Below are 21,787 nucleotides of genomic sequence, written 5' to 3' on the forward strand. Positions count from 1 at the left end.
GGGGCACAGAAGTGTGGCTTGCCAGATAGCACTCAGCCAGTCAGTGGCAGACCGGGACTTTCCATCTGCATCAGAGCTTGCCACTTTTATTTTTGTTTGTTTATTTTGGCAGTACTGGGGTTGAACCCAGGGGTGATCAGCCACTGAGCTATACTCCCAGCCCTTTTTACTTTTTATTTTGAGACAAGGTCTTGCTAAGTTGCCGAGGCCAGCCTTGAACTTGTGATCGCCTTGCCTCAGCCTCTCAAGTCGCTGGGATTACAGGCGTGTCCCGCTGTGCCCGGCTGCCTATCATCATGGCTCCTTTGGTCTCCTTCTCTTAGAATGTTCCGGCTAAAGCTGGGGATAAAGAGCATTGGGACTTGTGCTACAGCTTAGGGCAGTGACGAGTAAGGGCTGACATGTAGGGGGCTTTGAGAGGCCTTAAAAATCATTTCAGGGCGCTGGGGATGTCTTTCAGTGGCGGAGCACTTGCCTGGTATACGTGAGACCCTGGGTTCAGTCCCCAGTAACTCGCGCACAAGATCATTGCCACGCGTGAGGATATTTTGGGAATGGACTATACTTGGCTTCCTTCTGTACTTAGACTCTGGCTAGATCTGCCCATGCAGAACACCCCTCCTCAGTCCCAGGCGAAGCCAGGGAAGCAGCCTTCTTCAGGAGAGAGAAGCAGGGAGCCGTGGCTGTCCAGGTCTTGCACCCAGAAATCTGACAACGCCTTCCCTGAACTAAGCCCAAGGCATGGGGGACCCTACCCCCCTACCCCCATGAAGCCTGGTCCTACAGGATCAGCACAGCCGGGCACTAAATGCTCACCCAGTCCTTGGAGGTTTTCCTGCATTGACACAAGCTTCTTGTCATAAATGGACTGGACCAAAGAGATGTCTTCTGAGAGAGAATCCACTTTCCTAAAAACTATAGGGAAACAGGAGAAACGGGGCAGAGTCCTGGGTCAGTGAAAGTGTTCACTTGTTGAGGAAGCGTTGTTATCAGCCCTCTGCAAGCAAAACCACCCCCTGCACCCAGGTGGGGCCCTTCTCCAAGGAGGCTTCCCAGTGATAGTAAGGAAGGATGCTTCCAAAGGCTAAAGTTCGAAACACATTCCTTTAAAAAAGTAAATCATGCCCCACCCCAGGTTTTAGAAATAGGACTTGACCATATGATAGAATAGGGAAATTTCAGGAAAAACAAAACAAAACAAAACAAAACCCTATTCTTAATCCTGCCAGTTGGAAAGTGCTGCCAGCAATATATTTGTGCATTTCTCCTAGTTGTGTTTACATCAACAGGCATTCTACATCTATGTAGATAAATACTTTATTTAGAAAACGAAAGCAAATTTGGGATGTTCTGAATATTCCATCTGTTTTCTCTCACTTGCCCTTCCTGGCAACATGTCACGGGCGTTTTCCCTCAATAAGTCACTCCAGAACCATTCCTTCTAGTGTCTGCATGGTCCTCTATGGAAATGGAACAGCGATGACATAAATACCTTCTGTTGTTGGGTACGCTTCAGGTACCGCCTCTTCTGAGCTTATAAATAAAACTGGACATGTGAAAACGAATAAAGTTTGATCCTAGAAATAAGCCTCATGTGTGATGGCTGTGTGCGTACGATTTCTCTTAGGGTAAGGTGCTAGAAATAGAATCACTGGGTTAAAGGACACCAACATTTTTAAGTCCGTGGTAGAAGGTGCCAAATCGCCCTCCAGAAAAACTTACACCACGTACACCCCTACAATCTGGAACCCTACGGAGGGCACCAAGTTGGGGGGTCCCAGCAGCACTAGGACACCTGATGTTCTCCAACAGGGGCCTGGAAGTGAGGTGGGGGTGCAAGTTGGATTGGAGGTTGACGAGATGCTTCCCACAGATCCTTCGAAGGTCAAGTGTGGGGGAACAGCATCAGCTCTGCCCTAAGAGCCAGATAAAACAACTGCTAGACGCAACCGGTATGAACACTGGTGGGTGACTTTGGACAAGTCAGCTAACCTTTCCAGAGCTCAATTTAATCAGCTATAAAATAAAAAAGTAAAGCTAGATGACTTCTAAGGCTCTCATCAGCTTTCAAAATTCTATGATTTCTAATTGTTATCTCTGGACTCAACATCGCATGTCTCAGAGACATCGACACAGTCACTCAGTGACAGCAGCAGGTGACAGCCTAGGAAAAACCATCCGCTGTTAGAGTATTTTTCAGTTTTCAGCAGTTATGATTCCATTTGAGCCTCCTCTCAATTAAGGACCCCTGTATAGCCGAGGAAAGGTGGTACAGAGATCGAATGGCTTTGATTCCTATTCTGGTGCTCCATGAAGTTGCATTCCAAGCAGCAAGCAAGGGCTCGCTCCGTGTAATACATCACCCTCTTTGCACAATCCACTTGTCTTTTATATATCAACTTATTCACTGTTTTCCTTACTGTTTGATGGTGTTGTCGTCAAGAACGTTGGTTACTGAATATTCCCAATCAGGAAGAGGACCTCTCAGCATTGGCACCTACAGGGAGGCCACCCTTGCTGCCTCCTTTGCCCCTCGCTCCTCCCAGCCTTGTCCCTGATGACTAGGAGATTGAAACAAAACTCTTGGAGCCCGTTTTCTTCAAAGTCTGAAGTGACGAGTGGAATGGCATTGTAGTGAGACACCACCAAATTTCTTTTAACTGATTTACCTTCAACTGGGATGAACACCCAGAAGGCAGAAGTTACCTGAACCTGGCCACACACTATCCCCTGGGTCAGCTACCACCATCATAGACTGGAGTATCTATGCGAAGCACCACGCTTCAGATCCCTGGGCCCCACCCGCAGGGCTCTGACTTAGTAGGTCCGTTGTAAGACCCAGGAATTTGCTTATTAGTCAATGCTGACGGTGATCTCGATGCAGGAAGGCTGGCGCCCAAACTCCCTTCCAGAAACACTCATGTAGACCAGGGAAGGAACTTAAAAATCCCTGAAGCAGTGATCTCATCTCTGGGTGCACAACAGAGGTATCTGGAGAGCTGGAAGGTACTGGGTTGGTTACGTTTCCCAAGGTGGGGTCCAGGCACCAATAATTTTTAAAGCTCCTAGATCATTCTAACAAGGAGCTGATGTGGAGAACCACTGATCACATCTCACTATCTCATTTACCGTGGGGAAAGAAGGGTCCTGAGCAGGGGAGTGCCTTGCTCCGGGCCACACAGGTCAGAAATGAGGAGCTGATCTTCCCAGGTGGATCAAACATTAAGATTTCCTAGTCAGAAATATGCTGATTCTCAGGCCTGGGCTACAGATGTTAGGGGCTGGTCTTCACCGGGGAGATTTCGGTGCTGAACTCCTGCCCAGACATTCCCCTGCAGCCTGGGATGGAGGAACTGGACTCACCCAGAGAGGCCAACACAGCTACAGCCACCAGGAGCAGAGCCAGGAAGAGATACAGAATCCGCACTGACGTGTGTAAAGACAGGTTCTTCTGGCAGCGGCTGCAGCGGGGTCCCGGGCGACCTGTGGGGGACAGAAGGAGGGTAATGGCTTAGGCCAGGGACTGAGGCTGGAGTAGAAGTGTCAGTTCCACATTCCTGCACTGAGCTGTCTCATCGCTTGTCAAACCAGGCCCACAAGGGGAGCCCCCACGCTCACTCTCCACCTGTCTTCCCATCTCTCTCTCTCGGTCCTAGAGCTTTCTGGAGTAGAGGAGACAGAGTCAGGGTCTTCAAAGAGCACCCTCCACCCCTCACGTGGTCATTCTCTCTCTATGGTATTCATTCACCCTGGGGTGGGGAAACACCTCTACCCTCTTCGGTGGCCCTGGTGATGGTCCACAGCAGGGGCAGCCTTGTTGTACCCCTGGGTGACCAACTTGCTCCCTTTTGCCCTGGACCTTCTGGCTTTTAGCACCCAGACTCTCTTGTGGTGGGAACTCCTTGCAGAGACTGTCTACATTTTAATACTCAAAGCCTCTCACCCTGGGAAACCCCTGAGTCCCTGGCAAACGAGAACATTGGTCACCAGTCCCCAAACTGGGCAGTTAACCAGCGGTCCCTCTGGAAGTCAGACACATGCTGACCATCTACCAGTTAGGCTGCTGGTGTGGATGGAGGAGGGAACCAGATACTCCTGGAAACTCTGGCAGGTGCCCAGTGCCCACCAGGAGGCAGAGATGGCCGCTACTGTGAGACTCCCAGGTGAACTCCACTTCATCTGCACAGGATGAGGACCAGAAATGACTAAAGTCCTGATGTCACCTGACTCTCACTCCAAACTACAACAAATCTGTACTTAGGAAACGTAGTCTCAGGCGTGGCTGGCTGATCACAGCACACAGCCAAGGTGGAGACCAAGAGCTCTAATCCACACTGAAAGCCACCAAGGGCCCTACCCCAAATAGCAATGCAGTGGTGTGGGAGACAATAAAGGGGACAATCAGGGGACAGCTAGAAGGCAGGCTGTGGGCACAGAGTATCTGACCAGGGTGGAGGGTGAGGTCCCTGACAGGGCTCAGGAGCATAGGTGATAGACCGCATCTGGGTCAAATGCTGGCTTCCTCCACGCTGCCCCGCCCAGGGTCACCCGGCTCCATCCTTCACTCTCCAGGAAGCAGGAAGGCATCAAGAATCAGGACTTTGAAGCCCTATAGTGAGATGGGGCAGCCTGGAGATGGGGCAGGGAGCTCTCAGCCCAGAGGGGAGATGGGGCAGCCCTTAGGGCTCTTACCCTCTTGGGTGCATGGGAAGGACGGCATGTCCTCGTCTTCACCGGCCAGTTCCTCTTCGGTAACACATAATGCATCCCCGTCACCACCAGCCGACCTCACTGCAGTGGAACCAGTGCCATCAGACCCAGGCTGTACCCTGGCCCACACCCGTCCCTCTCCAGCTGCCCATTCAGCACCAGTCCCTACAGTCCATGCCCACCGTACCCTGGAGTCCAAGCCAGTCCACCTGAACTCCAGGTGGTGCCCAAGAAAAGGGGCACAGAGTTAAGACTTAGGAGGTGGGGGAGTCGTGTGTCCCACCCCTCTGGATGAGGAAAGACACTGGGGGCTGGGGCAGCTCTGTGACTTATTCCATCTGCATCTTGCTCAGACCTCTGGGAGCGGAGCAGGAAGAAATAAGAGCTGGTTGACTGACATGGCTCAGTGTCCTCTCATGTCCTGATATGTGGTGAGGGAAACAAAATTCCTCTTCTCTAGGGACAAGACCGAATCTGGACTCGGCAGTCTCTACCAAGTTGGCATTCAGCCCAGCCTGGGGATCCAAGGAGAGGAGGAAGCAGGAGGTGGGAGGATACAGGAGGGGCACCAACTCCTGCCTTGCATGCCTCCCCCAGGACCACTGGGATGCCAAGGGGTCCTGGGGAAGAAGAGTCCCTGTCCGGAGGCCAATTTGGTGCTTCTTCCCTGGGAGTGCTCGGTCCTTCCATAAGACCTAAACGATGTGTTCCCTCATTCAGAAGGCTGTGCTTCTTTCCCAGACCCCTTAATAAGATCTGGCTTTTTATGGACAACAAGGAGGAAGATGCCTAAAATAAGGGGGAATGAGCCAAATCCTGGGGGGTGTTGCAAAATGAGCATTGGCCTCCTGGAAGCTGACCGGGGATTTTGTTCTGGGAAGCAGGGAGGAAAGCTGGGTATGAAACCTAGGTTGCTCTGGAAAATTCTAGAGAGGGCATTTAAAAACTGCCTCCAAATCCAGAGGCAATAAAAGATCTCGATGTATTTAATCACATGACAATAAAACAAAACCAGTTTTGCACGGCAAGCAAAAAAACAAAAACAAAACAGAAACAGAAAACAAACAGCATGAAGCAGAATCAAAAGACAAGTTCCACACTGGGAGAAATGTTCACAACGTGTACACAAAGAGCAGATGTGCCAAATATACAGAGTACTAAAGATTAAGGAAATAAAGTACCAAAAATCCTATAGAAAAATGGGCCAAAGATCTGCACATTTTATGAAAAATATATAGGATGATCCTTGAACAAACGAAAAGATGTTCCACTTTACTAATAAGATAAACGTAATTTAGAACCACACTGTGATGAAGTTTCTCACCCATGAGATTTGCAAAAATACAGAGGCCTGACAATATGGTCTGCTGGCTGGGCGGTGGGAAGTTGGGGTGGGGACACAAAATGGCCCATGCTTTATGGAGTGGATCTGACATGTGCATTTAGTCTTCCACATGCATCTAGTCTTCAACTCAGCAGTCACACTTCCATGAATACATCCAGAATATACACCTCTGACATTGTGGAAATGCATGCGACAGTTATTCATTGCAAGGTTATTTATAATTCCAAACACAAGCGCTAACTGTATCCGAGTGTAGAACGCTGGTTAAATATGCGGTGGTGTGTATTCACCAAAGGGGCTGGCTCTATGCGGCTGTATAAACAAATAGGGAAATCGCTACTAATTGATATGTAATAATTTCCAGGAGGTAATAAGTGAAAAAGATAAGGTGTGAAGGAGCATATATAGCAACTTACCTTTTTATATGAAAGAAGAGAAATTTAGAAATCATACCTATGTCTGCTTTCATTATAAAAAGAATACCAGGAGGGTTAACCAGAGTGCAATGAGGCCGTTTTCTGCTAGGGCTTGGGCAGAGGGCACACAGGCAGAAGGACCACAGGAAGAAGTGACACCTCTCTGAGACTAACTTTTTATTTTCTGGCTTTGGAAAATAGGTTACTATTCAAGAAATTAAATTGATGAAATTTAATCAATAAAACTGAAAAACTGGAACTAAAGAGACTCGTATTTTCGGGAGGACCAAGAAAGAAGAAAAGAACCAACATTAAGTAAGTTATGACACAGACCACGTGGCTCACCTTGGGGTGGGGTTGGTGTGAGTGGGAAAGTGCAAACGAACCTTGAACTTCTTAGGCATGTTTGCTTCTTGTTGTAGCATGGCTGGAGCCATCCTGAAATAATTTTAGATTAAAATGGGGTTGGGCGAATGAGTCGATGTGGTGGTGTAGCTTGGGCCCAGGGCTCTTGCTTGGGTAAAGGGACACTGGAATATGGAATGGGAGAGTCAAGAAAGAAACCCTCGAGAACGGACATCAACCTGAACTTCAAATTTCTAAGATCTTCATAATTATGTGCTTGTGTGTATCCATATTTGTAGGCATGTATATACGTACAACTTTGCCTGTGGAAAGGCCTCGGAAGTGGATGCCATGACAGCAGTGGGCACCCTTTGAGAGCCAGGTCTTGATCTCTAGGACCACTTCCCACTAAAAAGAGCCAGGGCTCCTTGGAGAAATCTTGTCTGATTCCAGGGTTGGGGTGGGAGGGAGATGAACATGGACCATTTTGTTATTCTAAAAATTGCTTAAAAAATAAAAGGAAGGAAAGGAAAGGGAAAGGGAAGAGGAAAAGAAAGAAAAGATGAAATGTCACAAGAAACACAATCAGCTTGAAGAAGTTCCCACTGGCTGAAACAGGGACAATTCAAGTACTAAAATAATTAGGTATAATGATAAGATTACATGTCATTAAAAAAGTAGGAATTCATGAATTCACAATGATAGATATATAAACAGAAAGGGAGAAGGAAAGACTCCTTCTTATAGTGGTGCTGGAGTTGGGAAATCAGCATTTGCAATCATGGTAGAGACTGGATCGGGCAAGAATTATCGGTGGGTGGTGTCTTGAGGGACAATTTTGCTGAGCAGCAAGGTATGCAAGGTCTTAAAGCATCTCCTTACTGGGGCCTTGTTCTTTGCAGGGAGGGGGAAACCCAGTACTTAAACACTGGAGAAATCAGGAAGCACCTTGACCAGGTGATCTAGAGTGACTTCACCTGGAAGGGACAGGTGGGCATTGTGAGAGGCATCCTCCATCACCTATGTATTTTACTCAATAAGAATGCGTAAGGAAACAGGAGAAATATACAACACAAGGATCATCCTATTAAAAATAAAAGTCAGCTAGTCTAAACAATCAGTCATCAAAGACAATTAAAGGTGAAAGAGTCAGGACAGCAAACTGCAATACTTGGTCACAGAACAGACTGGATCCTGGGTTGGAGGGCAAAGGACATCTATAGAGCATATCAGTCAACTGACCAAACTAGAATATGACCAGTAGATCAGATGAAGTAAATTCATGAAATTCTTAACTTTTCTCTGATTATATTCCTATTCTTAGAGATAAGCAACTATGATATATGTAGGTCATGTTCAATTGCTTTAGAAAAAATGAAGTGTGCATATATGTGTGCATATATGTGTGCATATATGTGGGTGTGTGAATAAGACTGCAATGTGTACCAGAGTGAAAAATCCCGATGCATAAAATGTTATGAACCCATGATCTTCTTAAGACAATTTCCTAAAAGTAAATTTACTGGTTTAGATCATAAGGACACATTTTGCTTCATTAACAAGTTATCATCAGAGTACACAAATTACATTTCTACCCACACTACATATGACTATATACAGATCTGCTAGACTATCCCAATGAGTTTCATCATAAAAAGTATGAGTTTAATTCAAAGGATCTCCATATTTTATTTTATATACTTCAAAATTATTAGTGAAGGGCGGGGGTGTGTAGCTTAGTGGTAGAGTGTGTGCTTAGCACATGTGCAGCCCTGAGTTCAATCTCCAGTGTGCACGCACACTCACACACACACACAATTACCAGTGAGACTCTGGACTGCCTGGAGACTCTGGAGATGCCAGGTTTCCTGACAGGCCGTCTGGCAGATGGAAGTTTCCCCCTTGCCTCTTGCTCCATTCCTCCCCATTTTTCAGAGCGCAGACTACCTGGGGTGAGTAAAAATTCTCACCAACAGGTATGGCTTGGCACTGACTAGTCAGCGTGGGGTGTGATCACTCAGGAAGGACGGGGGCTGGTCCAGGGTGAGATGGTGTGGCACCCCGGGAGGAGCACCTTCCAGGGTCCAGGATGTACCATACCAGACTTCTGTCCAGCTGCCCAGGCTTTATGCCTCTCAAGGTCCCCTCTCCTCTCATCCCTGTCTTCTCATGCATCCAGGACTCTGCTCTCTGTCTTGATGTCCTCTCTGTTTATTTTACCATCTGTTTCAGCTTTAATTTATTTTTTCCCTCTCTTTCTTCCTTCTGATCCTTGTAGTTCCATTCTATTTTCTTCCAAATTTAACTACACATTGCGTGTTTATTATTTTTCTAGTACCTAAATTTTATAGCCTGAGAATTTGTGTAGGTCATTAGTGCTAGAAGCAGAAGCTCCAATTTCTGCTTTTCTCCATTTTCATTTTTCAAATGGGATGAAGTTCTGGTTCTTGCCCCAAGGCAGATTTCGCAACAACCCTATAAATGTTACAGTCCAAAGTATCACATTTATGGACAAAAAAATGGAGGTTCAAAGAAGTGAAGAAAGTTGCTCAACAGCATAGAATATAAGTGGCAAAGCCAAGACTTGAGTTCGGACATCTTCCCACCAAACTCCTCCACCAAGGTAAGGCACAAAGGCACTGCAAAGTACTAAGAGGTCTAGCTTCTGCAAATGAGGTCAAAAGGAGGAGGGACAAGCACAGTACAGAGCATGCAGAGCCTCCAGGCCTCTGACAACAACCATTAATTGTCTTGAGTTGTGCCTTAAACCTCTTTAGAATCTGCAATCCAATTTCCCAAGTACTGTGCTGTGACCACTGTGACCAGCCAGAAACTGAGATGCAGAGTCCCCAGGAAGACTTGCTGAGCAAAGGCAGCCCTGAGCAGACTAGCAGGGAAGTTAAGAAACTTCAGTTCTGCAGCAAAGCCTTCCCTGGGCTGCAGTCCAGTAAACCCTTGTTGCCCGTGCTTCCTCATGCTCTGTATTTTCCCTTATAGGATGCAATCAAAGGTGCCTGTCCTTATTCATCTGACGGCTCTCTCGCCCAGGACTTAAGTTCTTAGGGCAGGGATTGCATCCATCTTCTCCGCTTTATCCAGAGCCCCTGACACAGTCGCTGGCACACCAAAGGGCTCAATGAACACAGTTTTGAAAGAAGTGGTGAATAATTTTGTATTGTGGTTTCTGCTAGTGGTTCTATGCTGCACCCTGACTCAGAGAACAGGGTCAGGGGCCCATCCCCAGAGATTCTGATTGAATGGAGCTGGCGACCAGGGCTTGAGACTTGGGAAGTGCCCCCATTTCCACTGTCCCATCTGATCACTAACTCTGGAATGGAATGAGAAGCAGTCTCTCAACTTGACAGGTTGGGAAACTGAGCTGAGAGGGGAAGAGAGGTAGAGCTGGAGAGAGAGAGAGAGAGAGAGAGAGAGAGAGAGAGAGAGAGAGAGAGAGAGAGAGAGAGAGATCAGGTCTTTACTGCCTGGCTTAAGTCACAGAGCAACTAGTGCAAGACTTCCTGAATCCTGGCTTTCTTCTCCATGGAATTGGCCAGTGGCACAACGGTGTGCATGTGTGAATCTGGGTGTGTAGGTGAGCGCTTTGCAGAGGGTGGTTGAGTGGGAGGAGGAAGGAGGGAAAGAAGAGTGATGGGTGGGGTGCCGCCGATCTCATGGTTATCCTGCAAAATCAGCCTCACGACCCTGCTTTGCGGCTCGGGCTGCCATTCCATCATCAAGCTGCCAACGGTTTATAGGGACAGCTCCCTGGCTGGTCACAGGGTTCTGATGTCTTTCCTACCCACCAGAGGGTTGGAATTCCCCAGTGCCTCCTGTGCTCCTCTGACCTGAACCCCACCCAGCTCGCTGGGGCCTCTCGTCCCCCCGGGCTCTGCAGAGGCCCTGCCCGGGTGCTCAGGGAGGGATTCCTGCCATTCCCGGGAGCAACGATGACTTCCGGCCCTGCCCCCCCTCCCCCCACCCCTTGGTGGTGCTCCTGGGCCTGCCCTTGTGACTGGGCCTCCTCCCTGTTCTGGCTCCCAGGCCAATTTCGTCACTTTGCTGTTTACAGCCTCTGCCGGAATCTGGGATGACTTAAATCAGGCGAGGCGGACACCAGCCTTCAGCAAACACTCTCCCAGAGCACAGCTCTGTCATGACCTTGTTCTTTCAGTGAGAGCCCCTCACACTGGCTGTCCCTAGCAAGTGGGAATCAATAACGGCCGCTTTCTGCTGTGGTGAGGAGGGGCCTAAGGGACGGAAGTGACAGCTGCCAGCCCAGAGATCACTAGCGTGGGGGGCGCACAAAGCGTTTGGCCATTTTCCCGGCGCTGACATCTAGCTCCATAACTCACAGCCCTCCTTGGTCCCTAAAGATGGCTTCTCCTTTTCCTAATCCCTGGATTTCCGTTCTCCAGAACTGAGCCCTGGGCATGAGGGACTCCTGAGACACCCGCGTCTGGAACATGGCAGCAACTCGCCACTTTGGCCTTGCTCCCGCTAATGAGAATGTGATCCAAAACATTCGTGAGACGGACATGGGCCCAGCCTTCACAAGCTCAGGCTCACTGAAGTCACGTTAGACAGATTTTCTGCTCTGAGAACAGATGAACACACCAACGTGAAGAAGGAGAAAAGCCTGGCAGAAGACAGAGGTGTGACGGATCAGAGGATGATTGATCAGCCAGGAAGCTGGACGCCCGCCTTGCACTGGGCCAAGCAGGGTGGACCTTGATGGGAGAAGGCCCTCCCCCCATTCCCCATACTCTTCCCCTGCTGCCTTCTGGGCCATCTGACTTAGTGCTGGGCACCAGCCTTCGGAAGTATCTTCAGAGACAGCAAGCCACAGGCAGGAGGGTGGGAAGGGAGCTTACGTCACAGAGTCACTTCCGCTGTGTTACAAAGGCTCATGGCTAAGTGACCCACCGGCCTGACAGCGGTTTCCAGATGTCCAGGATCTGGAGCAAGATCCAGACATACACCAAGTGCCTGCAGAGACGCACTGCCCTGCTCAGGAAGGTCACAGCTTGGACGAGACCTTTCTGTCCCAGCAACTTGTCCCCTCTTCACTTCAGGAAACCTCCCTTCTGCTCCTCTCAGCCTGGGGCTGATGCCATTGGTGGGTGTTCAGGGCTTGCTGACCCTTTGAGGGCCTGTGTCCTGAGCTAATTGTCACCCACTGCTGCTTTAATCATGAGCTCATTTTTATTAAAATAAATGAAGATTAATGACTTCAAATATGGTTTACATCTGGTTTATTATTAGAGCTCTCTGGCTAGGGAGTGCTGGGGAGTGCTCCCGAGTCTGCAGAGGCTTAAGGCAGCAGAGAGCAAATTAGCACACAGAGGCCTCAGGCTGGGGGGTGAGCAGGCACAGCAAGATGCAGGCCCTGCTGCCTCCCCTTCACAGTTGGGAGAGATGCTACTGTTCTCCTACAATTAGAAGGGCTCTCGGCTGTGTGGGGTGGGTTATTTCCCCCACTGGTCCCAGCTAACTGTCTTAGAATATTGCCTGCATTTCCACGGCCCCCTGTGATAAGGCTGTGGTTCTCATATGTGCCTCACAGAAACATCCTTGAAATTTGAAACTTCCAACATGCTAGAAGCTGAGGAGCACCTGGGTATACAGCCCACAGATTGCTGGGAATGTCAGGGAAATCATGTTAGAAGAGGCCTCGGGCGTCCAGAAATGGCCTGTTTCAGGCGCACGGTCTTTCTCTCTTCTTTTTCCCTCTTATTTTGCTGACTTCAGAATCAAGGACACGAGGGGGTGGGTGTAGGAGAAGACACTGGAGAAGACAAGCCATGTCTGAACCTGGGGGAGCCACCAGGGCTGCTCTGGGAATCATAAAGGAGCCAACACCTAAGGCTCTTTGACTCAGTAGCTGCCTCCCCTGCCCGAGGCCCCAAGGGACCCAAGCCGTGACAAAGGCAGGCCCCAGTCCCGTCATCAAGAAACCAGCCCCATGGATTATCTAGGCACAGTCAGCCCAGTCTGCTCTCCATGTGGCCACGTGCCCAAATCACAGGCAGGGTGCTTTGGAAAAAAAAACAAAAAACAAAAAAACAAACTGCCTTTGAAGGCCAGCGCTGCAAAGAGCAGACCTGAAGTAAGGGGTCACTGGAGCTCTGAAGGGGCCTCTGTCCCTGTCATCCATGGGCCACAATATCCAACCTGAACACTGGAAGGACTGCCACGGAGAAGGAACGCCAACGTCTTTAAGCCTTTCCTCCCACAAGCCACGTGGAGGTTTGATGGGGGCGCCGGTCCTGGAGTGGCTCGGGGGGCTGCCGATGCTCTTGGGGTTGATCCTGGCTCCCTCACCCTCCGGGGTGGAGAGCAGCCCCACCTCTGACCAGCTGCGGACTCCACGGGGCCGCTCACACCGGCCTTCTTCCATCCAGCCAGGGAGGTGGGGCGGGGGGTTCGAGGAAGTGAATCGAAGCCTTTCTTCCCGCACTTCAAGGGCCATATTTTGATGATTATCTTCAGCAGGGTTCAGAGTGGGTTTTCAAAACAGCCAACTGGGTCAGGAAAAGTAAAGATTGCTGCCTTCTGAGGCCCATGCTGTGGTTAGGGGCGCAGCACGGCTGTAGTTTAAGCTGAAGGCTGCAATCAAGGCGAGGGGCTGTCGCAGGAGGGCCCTCCGCCACCGCCCTCCCTCGGGTTTCCTTTGCGGTGCATCTGTGTTCCCGTGGGAAGCTTCTGGCCATTTCAGCTCCAGACAGGCTGGCCTTCCTCGGATCCTGCAGCTCGGCTCCCCCTCCTCGCTGTCTGCCATTTCCTTCCCCCAGCGGCCTCCCTTTTGGTCCCCACCCTCAAGCTCCTTTGTTCCTTTGCTCCTTCCTACCCTGGGGCAGGTGGCTCCTCTGCCAGTCCCTGCCACGCTTCCTCTGCTGCTTGCACTGTGGCTTCGGTCACCACAGAGCGTGGGGGTAAGTGCCCCCTTTATGCGACACCCTCCTCATCCACGGTGACCGTCCTCTCTCTCCTGCCCCTGGTTTTCCTTACGGGGACGCCACAGGCAGTTTGGGTCACACAACTTTTCTTAGATGGAATTCATCTTCGCTGCAGGCATTTCACATCCTGGTCACGGTGACAACCCCAAACGCCCACCCACTCCTAAGTGACCCCTCAAGGGTGGCGTTTCCTCTACGGAGGAGAGAACTGGGCTCTTCACTCATTCAGTAGTCACTCCGTCACATCCACACTGGTCTCCTGCGTGGGGACAGCCCCTTTTCTACTCCCTGAACCCACAAATTCAGCAGGATGGGAGGGTGGAAGCCCCCAGTCGGCCGGATCCCTTTCATCCCCTTAGGTCCTTCAAACCCCACATGCTATTTTTCACCACTCGAGGTCCATGCTGTGTGTTCCAAGGCACTCAGTGTCCCTTCTCTGAGCTTCCTGTTCATTGGGTCTAAGGCCTCCACTTCCCAGGGCAGTTGTGAAAATCCAGTAAGATGATAAATGAAGCGCACCTGGCACGCAGTGAATGCTCAGGAAGCGAAGGCAGGAGGATCACAAGTTCAAAGCCAGCCTCAGCCATTTAGAGAGGCCCCCAAGCAACTTAGTGAGACTGTCTCAAAAAAAAGGGGGTAGGGCTGGGGATGTGGCTCAGTGGTTAAGCACCTGTGGGGTCAATTCCTCATACAAAAAAAAAAAAAAAAAGGATCATGTGGGGCTCTTATTAGGGTTGTTTTTCTAGCCTACCCCACTGAACTGTGGCTGTGGTCTGCAGTTACATCCCAATCCCCATCACTCAGGAAAAATTCCAACTTTGAAGAAATGCATTTTTCAAAATGTCCTATGAAACAGTAATTCCAAAATATTCGTGATAAAGGGGTTCTTTGGTTAAGTAAGTGCTGTGCACATATCACCATCAGAGTCACATTAGCATAGCAAACATTTTGAAAAGCACTGCCCCAAAAAAAGCCTATTTAAATCTATATTTGATTCCATGTTTCTCAGACTTATTTAACCATAGCACTTCCTGTCAACCTTAAAAAACATATATGTATGTGTGTGTGTTTTATATGTATATAATATTATATGTGTGTATATAATAGACACACACACACACACACCTGTTAATTCTATGGGACTGTTATTCAGAGACACACCCCCTTTGGAGAACGCTGTTCTAGGAAATGACATCACTGGGCTGGATCATTTCTTCATCTGTTTCCTGCCGTCCCCTCGCTTGGAGGCAACATTTCTGTGGAAACTTGAGCCTCCCTGACCTGGAGTCTCCACGCTGGCCGCAGCACCGCCTGCCCACAGCTCCGCCTGCCCCTTCTGGGCACAAGCTTACTGCCGTTCCACCTGCGTGATCTTGGCTCCTGTTCTGCACCCCTCAATTATTTTTTCTCATCTCTCCTGCTCTAAACCTTGACTCCCTTTCCTTCACGCATCACCCACCTTGAACCCCAAGAGCAGCCTTGCCGCAGGGCCAGCCTGGGCCCTGGATCCTGCTGCTCGCTCCCAGTCAAGGCCCCAGTCAGTGCTCAGCCTACTTTCTCTGCACTGAGGTGGGTTTTCCCCACCCAGCCCAGTGGCAGCATGTCAGAGAGTGGCATGGACTTGGCTCCAACCAAGTCCTGCCATCAAGACCCTCACTTCCAACTGCCCAGTTCCTCTTCCTCTCTATCCATGGTCACTCTCCAAGGATGAGCTCACCTCCTTCTGTTCCAAAAAGATGAAGACCACTAGGTCCCAACTCCTTTACCTTCCACCAGCTCCCTCCAGAAGTCTACACCCCACACCCAGCAGAGGGAGGGGTGTAGAAAGAGACCCTTTCAGTTTTGGATCTCAATAGCACAAATAGCTGCTCTCTGGCTCAGCAACCCTCTTCTAGGAACCTTTCTTAGGAGAATAATTGGTCAAGGAGGACTAGACAAGATGTGTGTGGAGAAGATCGCTACATGCTGCGATAAACCTCAGGGGTATGTGAGTGGCCCGTGCCTCTCCCCAGCAGTGAGAGCTGTAGTGCAGAATGTTACACAACCATCCCAAAACAGCTCTACGTGTATTGCCTGGAAAAGACATCTACGTGCTTCTGTTGATTTTTTGGTCCTGGGGAATTGAACCCAGGGGTGCTTTACCACTGAGCTACATCCCCGTCCTTTCTACTTTTATTTTGAGGCAGGCTCTCACTAAGTTGAGGAGGCTGGCTGTGAACTTGAGATCTTCCTGGCCTCAACCCCAGAGATGCTGGAATTACAGGTGTGCACCACTGTGCCTAGCATTTTACTGATTTTTTTAAAAAGCATATTTTGGTAGTAGGAAAGGAACAGGGATTGGGCATGCTAGGCTCTGCTACTAAGCTACACCTCTGGCCCTTTCTGTTTAAATTTTAGAGTTCATATGACAGAAGATGGATGGTGTCATCCTTCCTACGTGGGGTTAGGAGGGTGAAGTCCACTCTAAGTGTCCACAAAGATTTCTGGAAGAGCGTTCATCCACGTCTTGTCATTTATTATCTCTGAGGAGTGGGATTACATGTGGAGAGCTATATTTTTCCCTTTTCTGAAGTTTTTGATGTTTTTGAAACGAGTACCATACAGAGATGACATGGGGTCAGGAGTGCAAAGACCTCATGTTTTCTGTACCATTTGTGCCTTCCTGTGTCCCCACACAGAGGACCTCTTCTCCCCCCTCCTCCCCACGCCCAGCTCTTTCCCCTTCTCTCCTGTCCCTCTGCTTTCAAAGGAGCACTGGCCATCCTCACCTTGAAAGTCCCTTTCTGCCTGGCTGCTTCTCATTCCACCTACTCCTTTTTTCCTGAAACGTCTCAAACCCGAGGTCCCTTCTTGCTCCAGCCTTTGGCTCCCCCCCCTCCCCCTTGGCAGCTGTCCCTCTCCCAAGCAGCTACCCCTGGGGCTCACTCTGGTGGACCCTTTCCTCCCTCTGGAGTGTCCCCTCTCACTTTCCATTGCCGTCCTCGTCTCTGCCTGTGTCCCTGACCACTCCTCTTGGCCCTGCCATAGGCACATTTTCTTCCTCCCACTCTCAAAGTGCAGATTTCCCAGCATGAGCTACAGTCTTGAGAGGGTGTCTCCAGGGAGAAGTGGCAAACAGACCTTCTCCTGACACACTCTCCAGGGCTCTCCACCCCGACAGGATGCGATCACAGGTCCTTCAGGTGGCACTCAAGGCCACTCAGACCTATGGCTCTCGGCCTCTCTTGGCAAACCCTCAATTTCAGGCTAATCTCTCTACTGGCCACCACAAAACCCTGGGAACCTAATGTCCAACTCCGGCCAACACTACTTCCTGCCTCTCCTGCCTGACCTGGTCCAAGGCTACCCTACCCTTGGGCTGAATGAAGCCTTTCAGAAGGGCTCACTTGCTCTCTGTGGACCGCGGTTCATGTTGCTCCTTTGTTCCTTTGCACCATGTGCCTTGTGTATTCAGGTCTGTTAGATGTGTGTGTCCTGTCCTGCCCAGCCGGCAGGAAGCACCCTTGCCTCCCTTCAGCTGGCAGGCTTCCTCCAAAACGCAAGTGCTTATACCTGGTGGCCGACTAAAAAGTGTGAGATGGCCTCTAGAGTAGCCAGGGGTCCAGCCGGGATTCAGGTGGGGGGGTATCTCATCTGAATGGTGAAGAAAGTGTCTGCAGGTCTCCAGAAGGAGAGGTGGAGGACACCGCTGGAAATGTGGGTCTGGAGCTCAGAGAAGTACGGTGGTGCCATCAGCCTATCCCCACATGCTGGATGGATGAGACCTGAGAGACTGTGGGGAAGGAGCTCAGCAAGAGCCCAGGAGTCTGTCCAAAGCCAGGGACATCCAGAAGAGCAGCAAGGGAGCCAGGAAGAGAACCAAAGGCACCCTCCTCAGGAACGCTCACACGACACCTACCACTAAACGTCTTTTTCGAATGATTCAGGCGCAAATCTGAAGGGCGTTAGTGAAGCTAAGTGCCTTCAGAGAAAGGACGATGTCTGGCCTCTGTACCTTTCGTTGCTGTTAGACACCTGCAGACATGCAGACCCTGGGGTCCGGCAGTTGGTCTATAGCTGTCAAACAGAAGCCTGTATTTTTACGGAAACCTGTGTTAGGACCTGAGGACGCCCAGTATGATTTCTGCTGCTGAGGACTTCAGCCCAGTGGGGGACTCACATGTTACACTGAGTAAATGTCACGTTTGCCCCCAATTGCTAGGGAAAAGGCAGATACCCTGCTGACGAAACTCACGCTGACACTGCCCTGTGAGGTCACTCAGTGTCTTTGGATGAGGGGGACTAAGCCCCAAGAAGTCCAGGGACTTTGTTGCAGGGATAAAGCTGGTCTGTAACAGGACTGGGCAGACTCAGGGCTTCAGTGCTTCCAACACACACACACACACACCCCACTGGGGTGCACATATGAGTGGCACCGGCTGTCATGCTGGCCTGGGTGCCAATTCTAACACCCAGAGCAGCTGCCTGTCCACGGAAACTGCCAAGCTGTCCACCAACGCCTATGGCAAATGCTTTTTCCTCTTTCACAAATTAGCTCTGGGATGTGAGCCTTCTGTTATTAAAGTCACCCAAATGAATGACAGGGTGACAATTTTTGTGGGGGAATGTTTGAGAGTTTGGAAAGGATTTCTAATATCTGAACCCTAAGGACTCTAGGCCCACCTGAATCAGGCTGTTTGGTGGCTCTTTTCATCTTTGTGACATCAGTTCCTTGCCTCTGACCCAGGTCCCTCCTGGTGCCCTGAGGTTCAGGGATGGAAGCCCAGCCTGCCAGCTACCAAGTGGAGGTCATCTCCTCTGCCAAGCTGGGAGGCAGCCTTCTCCAGGCGGAGGGCTGCTGTTTGTGCAGCCCCCCTTTCTCCCTTTTATGTGGTACCACCCGCTTCTGCTGGGAGGGCCTGTTCCTCTCAAGCTTGCAGCGCAGCGGGTGGCTCTGCCCTGTGCAAGGCAGGCAGCCGGCCGAGCACACAGGTCTCACAGGCAAGGCTTCCCATCACCCTCCACTGAGTTGCTTCCAATTCCCCAAATGCTGCTGGGCCTCAGGGACCACCCAAGAGGAGAAAGGGGCCCACAGGGGGAACTCGACAGGACTAGGACGACAGTCTGCAACCTGTTCTCCAATCAAACCTGACGGCTTCTTGGAGGTCTGGGAGGACTCTCCCATCAAGACCCTGTGATGGTGGTGTGAAACGGTCCCACAAGTGACTGTTAATGGCTCACAAAAGCAGTGGGAGCTCTGAGGTGGGCTTGTCACCAAGGGGTTGGTGGCAGCTGAATGTCCCTCAGGGTTCTGTGTGAGAGGGACCAGGTGCCAGCTTACATGAAAAGACGTGGCTGCCTGGGAGGCCTGGCTGGCTGGAGGAAACAGCCCGGCTGGCAGAGTGGGCCCTGGCACTCAGCCACTGGTGGGCTGTGTGCTCCACAGGCGTGTTTTCTTGTTTAAGTACAGTCCCCGCCACGCCCCTTTCCCCATGAAACACCACATCACCATGTTTGTTTTGAGCAAGGGACGGTGACCCTTTGCCAACAGATGTAACTGGCAGATTGGCGGGAGCTCTGACGCAGCCTGTGGAGCCAGCCTCCCCTCAGGGAAAGGCTCTCTGGAAGGGGCCACCGCCCAGCTCTGAGGGGCACTTTCCTTTTTCCACTTGGGTGAGAAAAATCCTGGTTCTTCACACTCCACAGATCCCAAAGGCCAAATATTTGCCGTCTGCCCTGCTGTTTCCATCTCAGGTAGAGGTGGCGGCTTTTCTGGCTGTGAGGGAGGGAGGCTTGCTGGAAGCCAACCCTTGCCTTCCCCAGCAGCAGTGCACCCATGGGGCCCTGGGATGCAGCAGGAGATCATGGAGGATTTCCAAAGAGCTGTCTTAAAGGCCTCAGTGGCCAGGAGTTCCTTGGCCCTAGGGAGGCTGCTGGTTCAGAGTAGGGGAAGGAGGCGAGAGGGCAGGGTTGGTGCTTCATTCTGGAAGTCACGGCCTCCCATCAGCTGAAAGGAGGCCTCAGGAATCTGGCGACACATGTCAGCAGCTCCCCCTCAGGCACCTCTTCCTAGATATTCACTCGCAGGGGCTCTTTCCACCTCCATTTTGTGGGCTTTCAGGGGGCCTGTCTTTCCCATACTCTTAATTTCTCTTACAGTGTTTGTCTGGAATGTTGGTGCAGCCAAAACCGCTCTGCGCAGCATCTTACCATCCTCCAAGGTCCAGGGCAGCCTGTGGCCGATAGGAAGTGGTAAGATGTGGCTAAGAGCTTCCCAGAGTCTTCTGGCCTGCTCCCTAGGGAAGGGAGAGCTCCAGAGATGTGGCAGCAAGGAGCAGGAGCTCAGTGGGTGAGGCTCCCTTCTGCTGCCAAAGGAGGTCACTGGGGTTGATAACTTGCTTGGCTCATCTCAGACCGTCCAAGACATGGTGTGGCCATGAGGAAGCACAGGCAGAAGGTGCCAGAGGCCAGATGGAAGGGAGCAGCAGAGAGGCAGGGGTGGACTCAGGACTGGAAGCCAGGAGCCCTGGACTCTGGTCCCCCGACTAGCTAGCAGGTTTAGGCAAGTCTCTTCTCTACAGGACCAGTTACAGACTTTGGGGGGGTCCAGAGCAAAAGGAAAGCGAGAAGAGGTCACTTGTTAGAAAATTATGATGAATTTCAAGACAAGGATGAGCAGAGCAACAAACTGAGTGCATGGCCCTGTGGGACGACTGGAGTCGCACATTCATGAAGCCGGTCTGCGTGTTCAGGCCTCAGTTTCCTCAACCCTGCCATGCAGAGGCTGCCTTCAGTCAGAGCTTTCCTGGTGAAGCCCTTTCTTCAAATAAACCCCCAGACTCATGCATCAAAGAGACAAACAGCTGCTCTGTTTGTGGCAGACTTGAGAGGCCTGGATCCCCTCCATGCCTCCTTACCTTTCTCCACAACACCTGAAAGCACCGTTTAGAGCATCACAAATTATCTCTGAGGCCCTTGAGGGTGAGACGGTGAGGTTCTCACTGCTAGGCACCTGAGCTTTGAAGGGCTCCTATCAGAGGACTAGCAAACGGCTCTGGAGAGGGCACTAAACTCCTGCAAAGGTTCTTGTGTCCAAAGTCTGCTTCTTTCCTAGCCCTGAAATGAGCTTGAACATCAAGCATGCTCTTCCCCGGGGCCTCAGAAAGCTAGGCCCAACCACGGTCCTTCTTATTTCCAGCCCACAACTGGCTAAAGGACCACCTGAGGATGGCCCCTACCTGGACTCAGTTCTGGCCCATGGGACTTCCCAGGTTTCTTAGTACCAGGCCAGAGGGAAGGGCAGGACAGGTAGGGTTGAAGGCTGGCAGGAATAGGGCCCAGCGGAGGGCTGCGACTCTTTGGGGGAAGGGGCTGAAGTTGGGGTGGGGCAGAAGGGTAGGTGGGGGCTGCAGGAGTCTCTGGGGCGGGTACCCAGGGTGGGGGCTACATGCTGGAGCTTGGGCTGCTGACTGTGTTGACTGGCTACGGGGCGGGCAGCTTCTCTGGACTTTGTTTTTGAGGGGCAGGGCAGGGCTCCGCAGGGGCGTGTGAGAGCCCTCTCAATCCCTTGCCCTTCGCTTCACGATTCGGCGTTGCCCCCACCCCGCAGCCCCCGCAATGCCTGTCGTGGGGTGATCGCAACGGCAGGAGACCCCTGCTCCCAGCCCTGCCAGCCGGAAGGGCGCCCCGCGGGTCCGGGCCTGGGTAGGGCTGCGGTGGCCGGCGGCCGGCGGGGCTGCCGCTTACCTTTCATGGTCCCGTGTGCCCGGCCTCGGGCCCCGCTGCCGGCGCTGGCGCTGCGGCCGACGGACCGGAGGCGGCGGGTGCTCCCCAGGCAGCGCTCGCAGCCCTACGCGCCGCCCGCGGGAATCATGCCGCCGCGTGCCGGCTGCGGAGGCGGCGGCCGAGGGGAGGGTCCCGCGGGGTCGCCGCCTGGGGACGCCCCGCCGGGCGCCGCGCGCCGCGCCCCGCCGCCGCGCTGCCCGCCGAGCCGGCGAGCTCTGCCGCGCCCCGCGCCCCGCCGCCTCCTCCCGCGG

The 21,787-nt window shown here is 51.6% G+C and overlaps 1 protein-coding gene across 2 annotated transcripts in view; it reads right to left on the minus strand.

Moving 5' to 3' along the window:
• The window catches only part of SCARA3 (scavenger receptor class A member 3), a 33,495-nt gene extending 11,716 nt beyond the window's left edge, over positions 1 to 21,779 (minus strand). The window contains exons 1-5 of one of the 2 annotated variants that reach the window (XM_079139949.1): positions 21,498 to 21,779; positions 6,817 to 6,909; positions 4,693 to 4,791; positions 3,364 to 3,483; positions 817 to 915 (exon numbers count right to left, since the gene is read on the minus strand). In XM_079139949.1, coding sequence (XP_078996075.1) covers positions 817 to 915; positions 3,364 to 3,483; positions 4,693 to 4,791; positions 6,817 to 6,909; positions 21,498 to 21,504 — 418 coding nt within the window. In that variant the 5' untranslated portion in view covers positions 21,505 to 21,779. The remainder of the gene's footprint in view (positions 1 to 816; positions 916 to 3,363; positions 3,484 to 4,692; positions 4,792 to 6,816; positions 6,910 to 21,497) is intronic. The other variant, XM_079139950.1, reaches the window with a different exon arrangement.
• Positions 21,780 to 21,787: the final 8 nt, after the last annotated feature.

Source organism: Sciurus vulgaris (genome assembly GCF_902686455.1).
Source record: "Sciurus vulgaris genome assembly, chromosome: 5".
NCBI classification, from domain to species: Eukaryota; Metazoa; Chordata; class Mammalia; order Rodentia; family Sciuridae; genus Sciurus; species Sciurus vulgaris.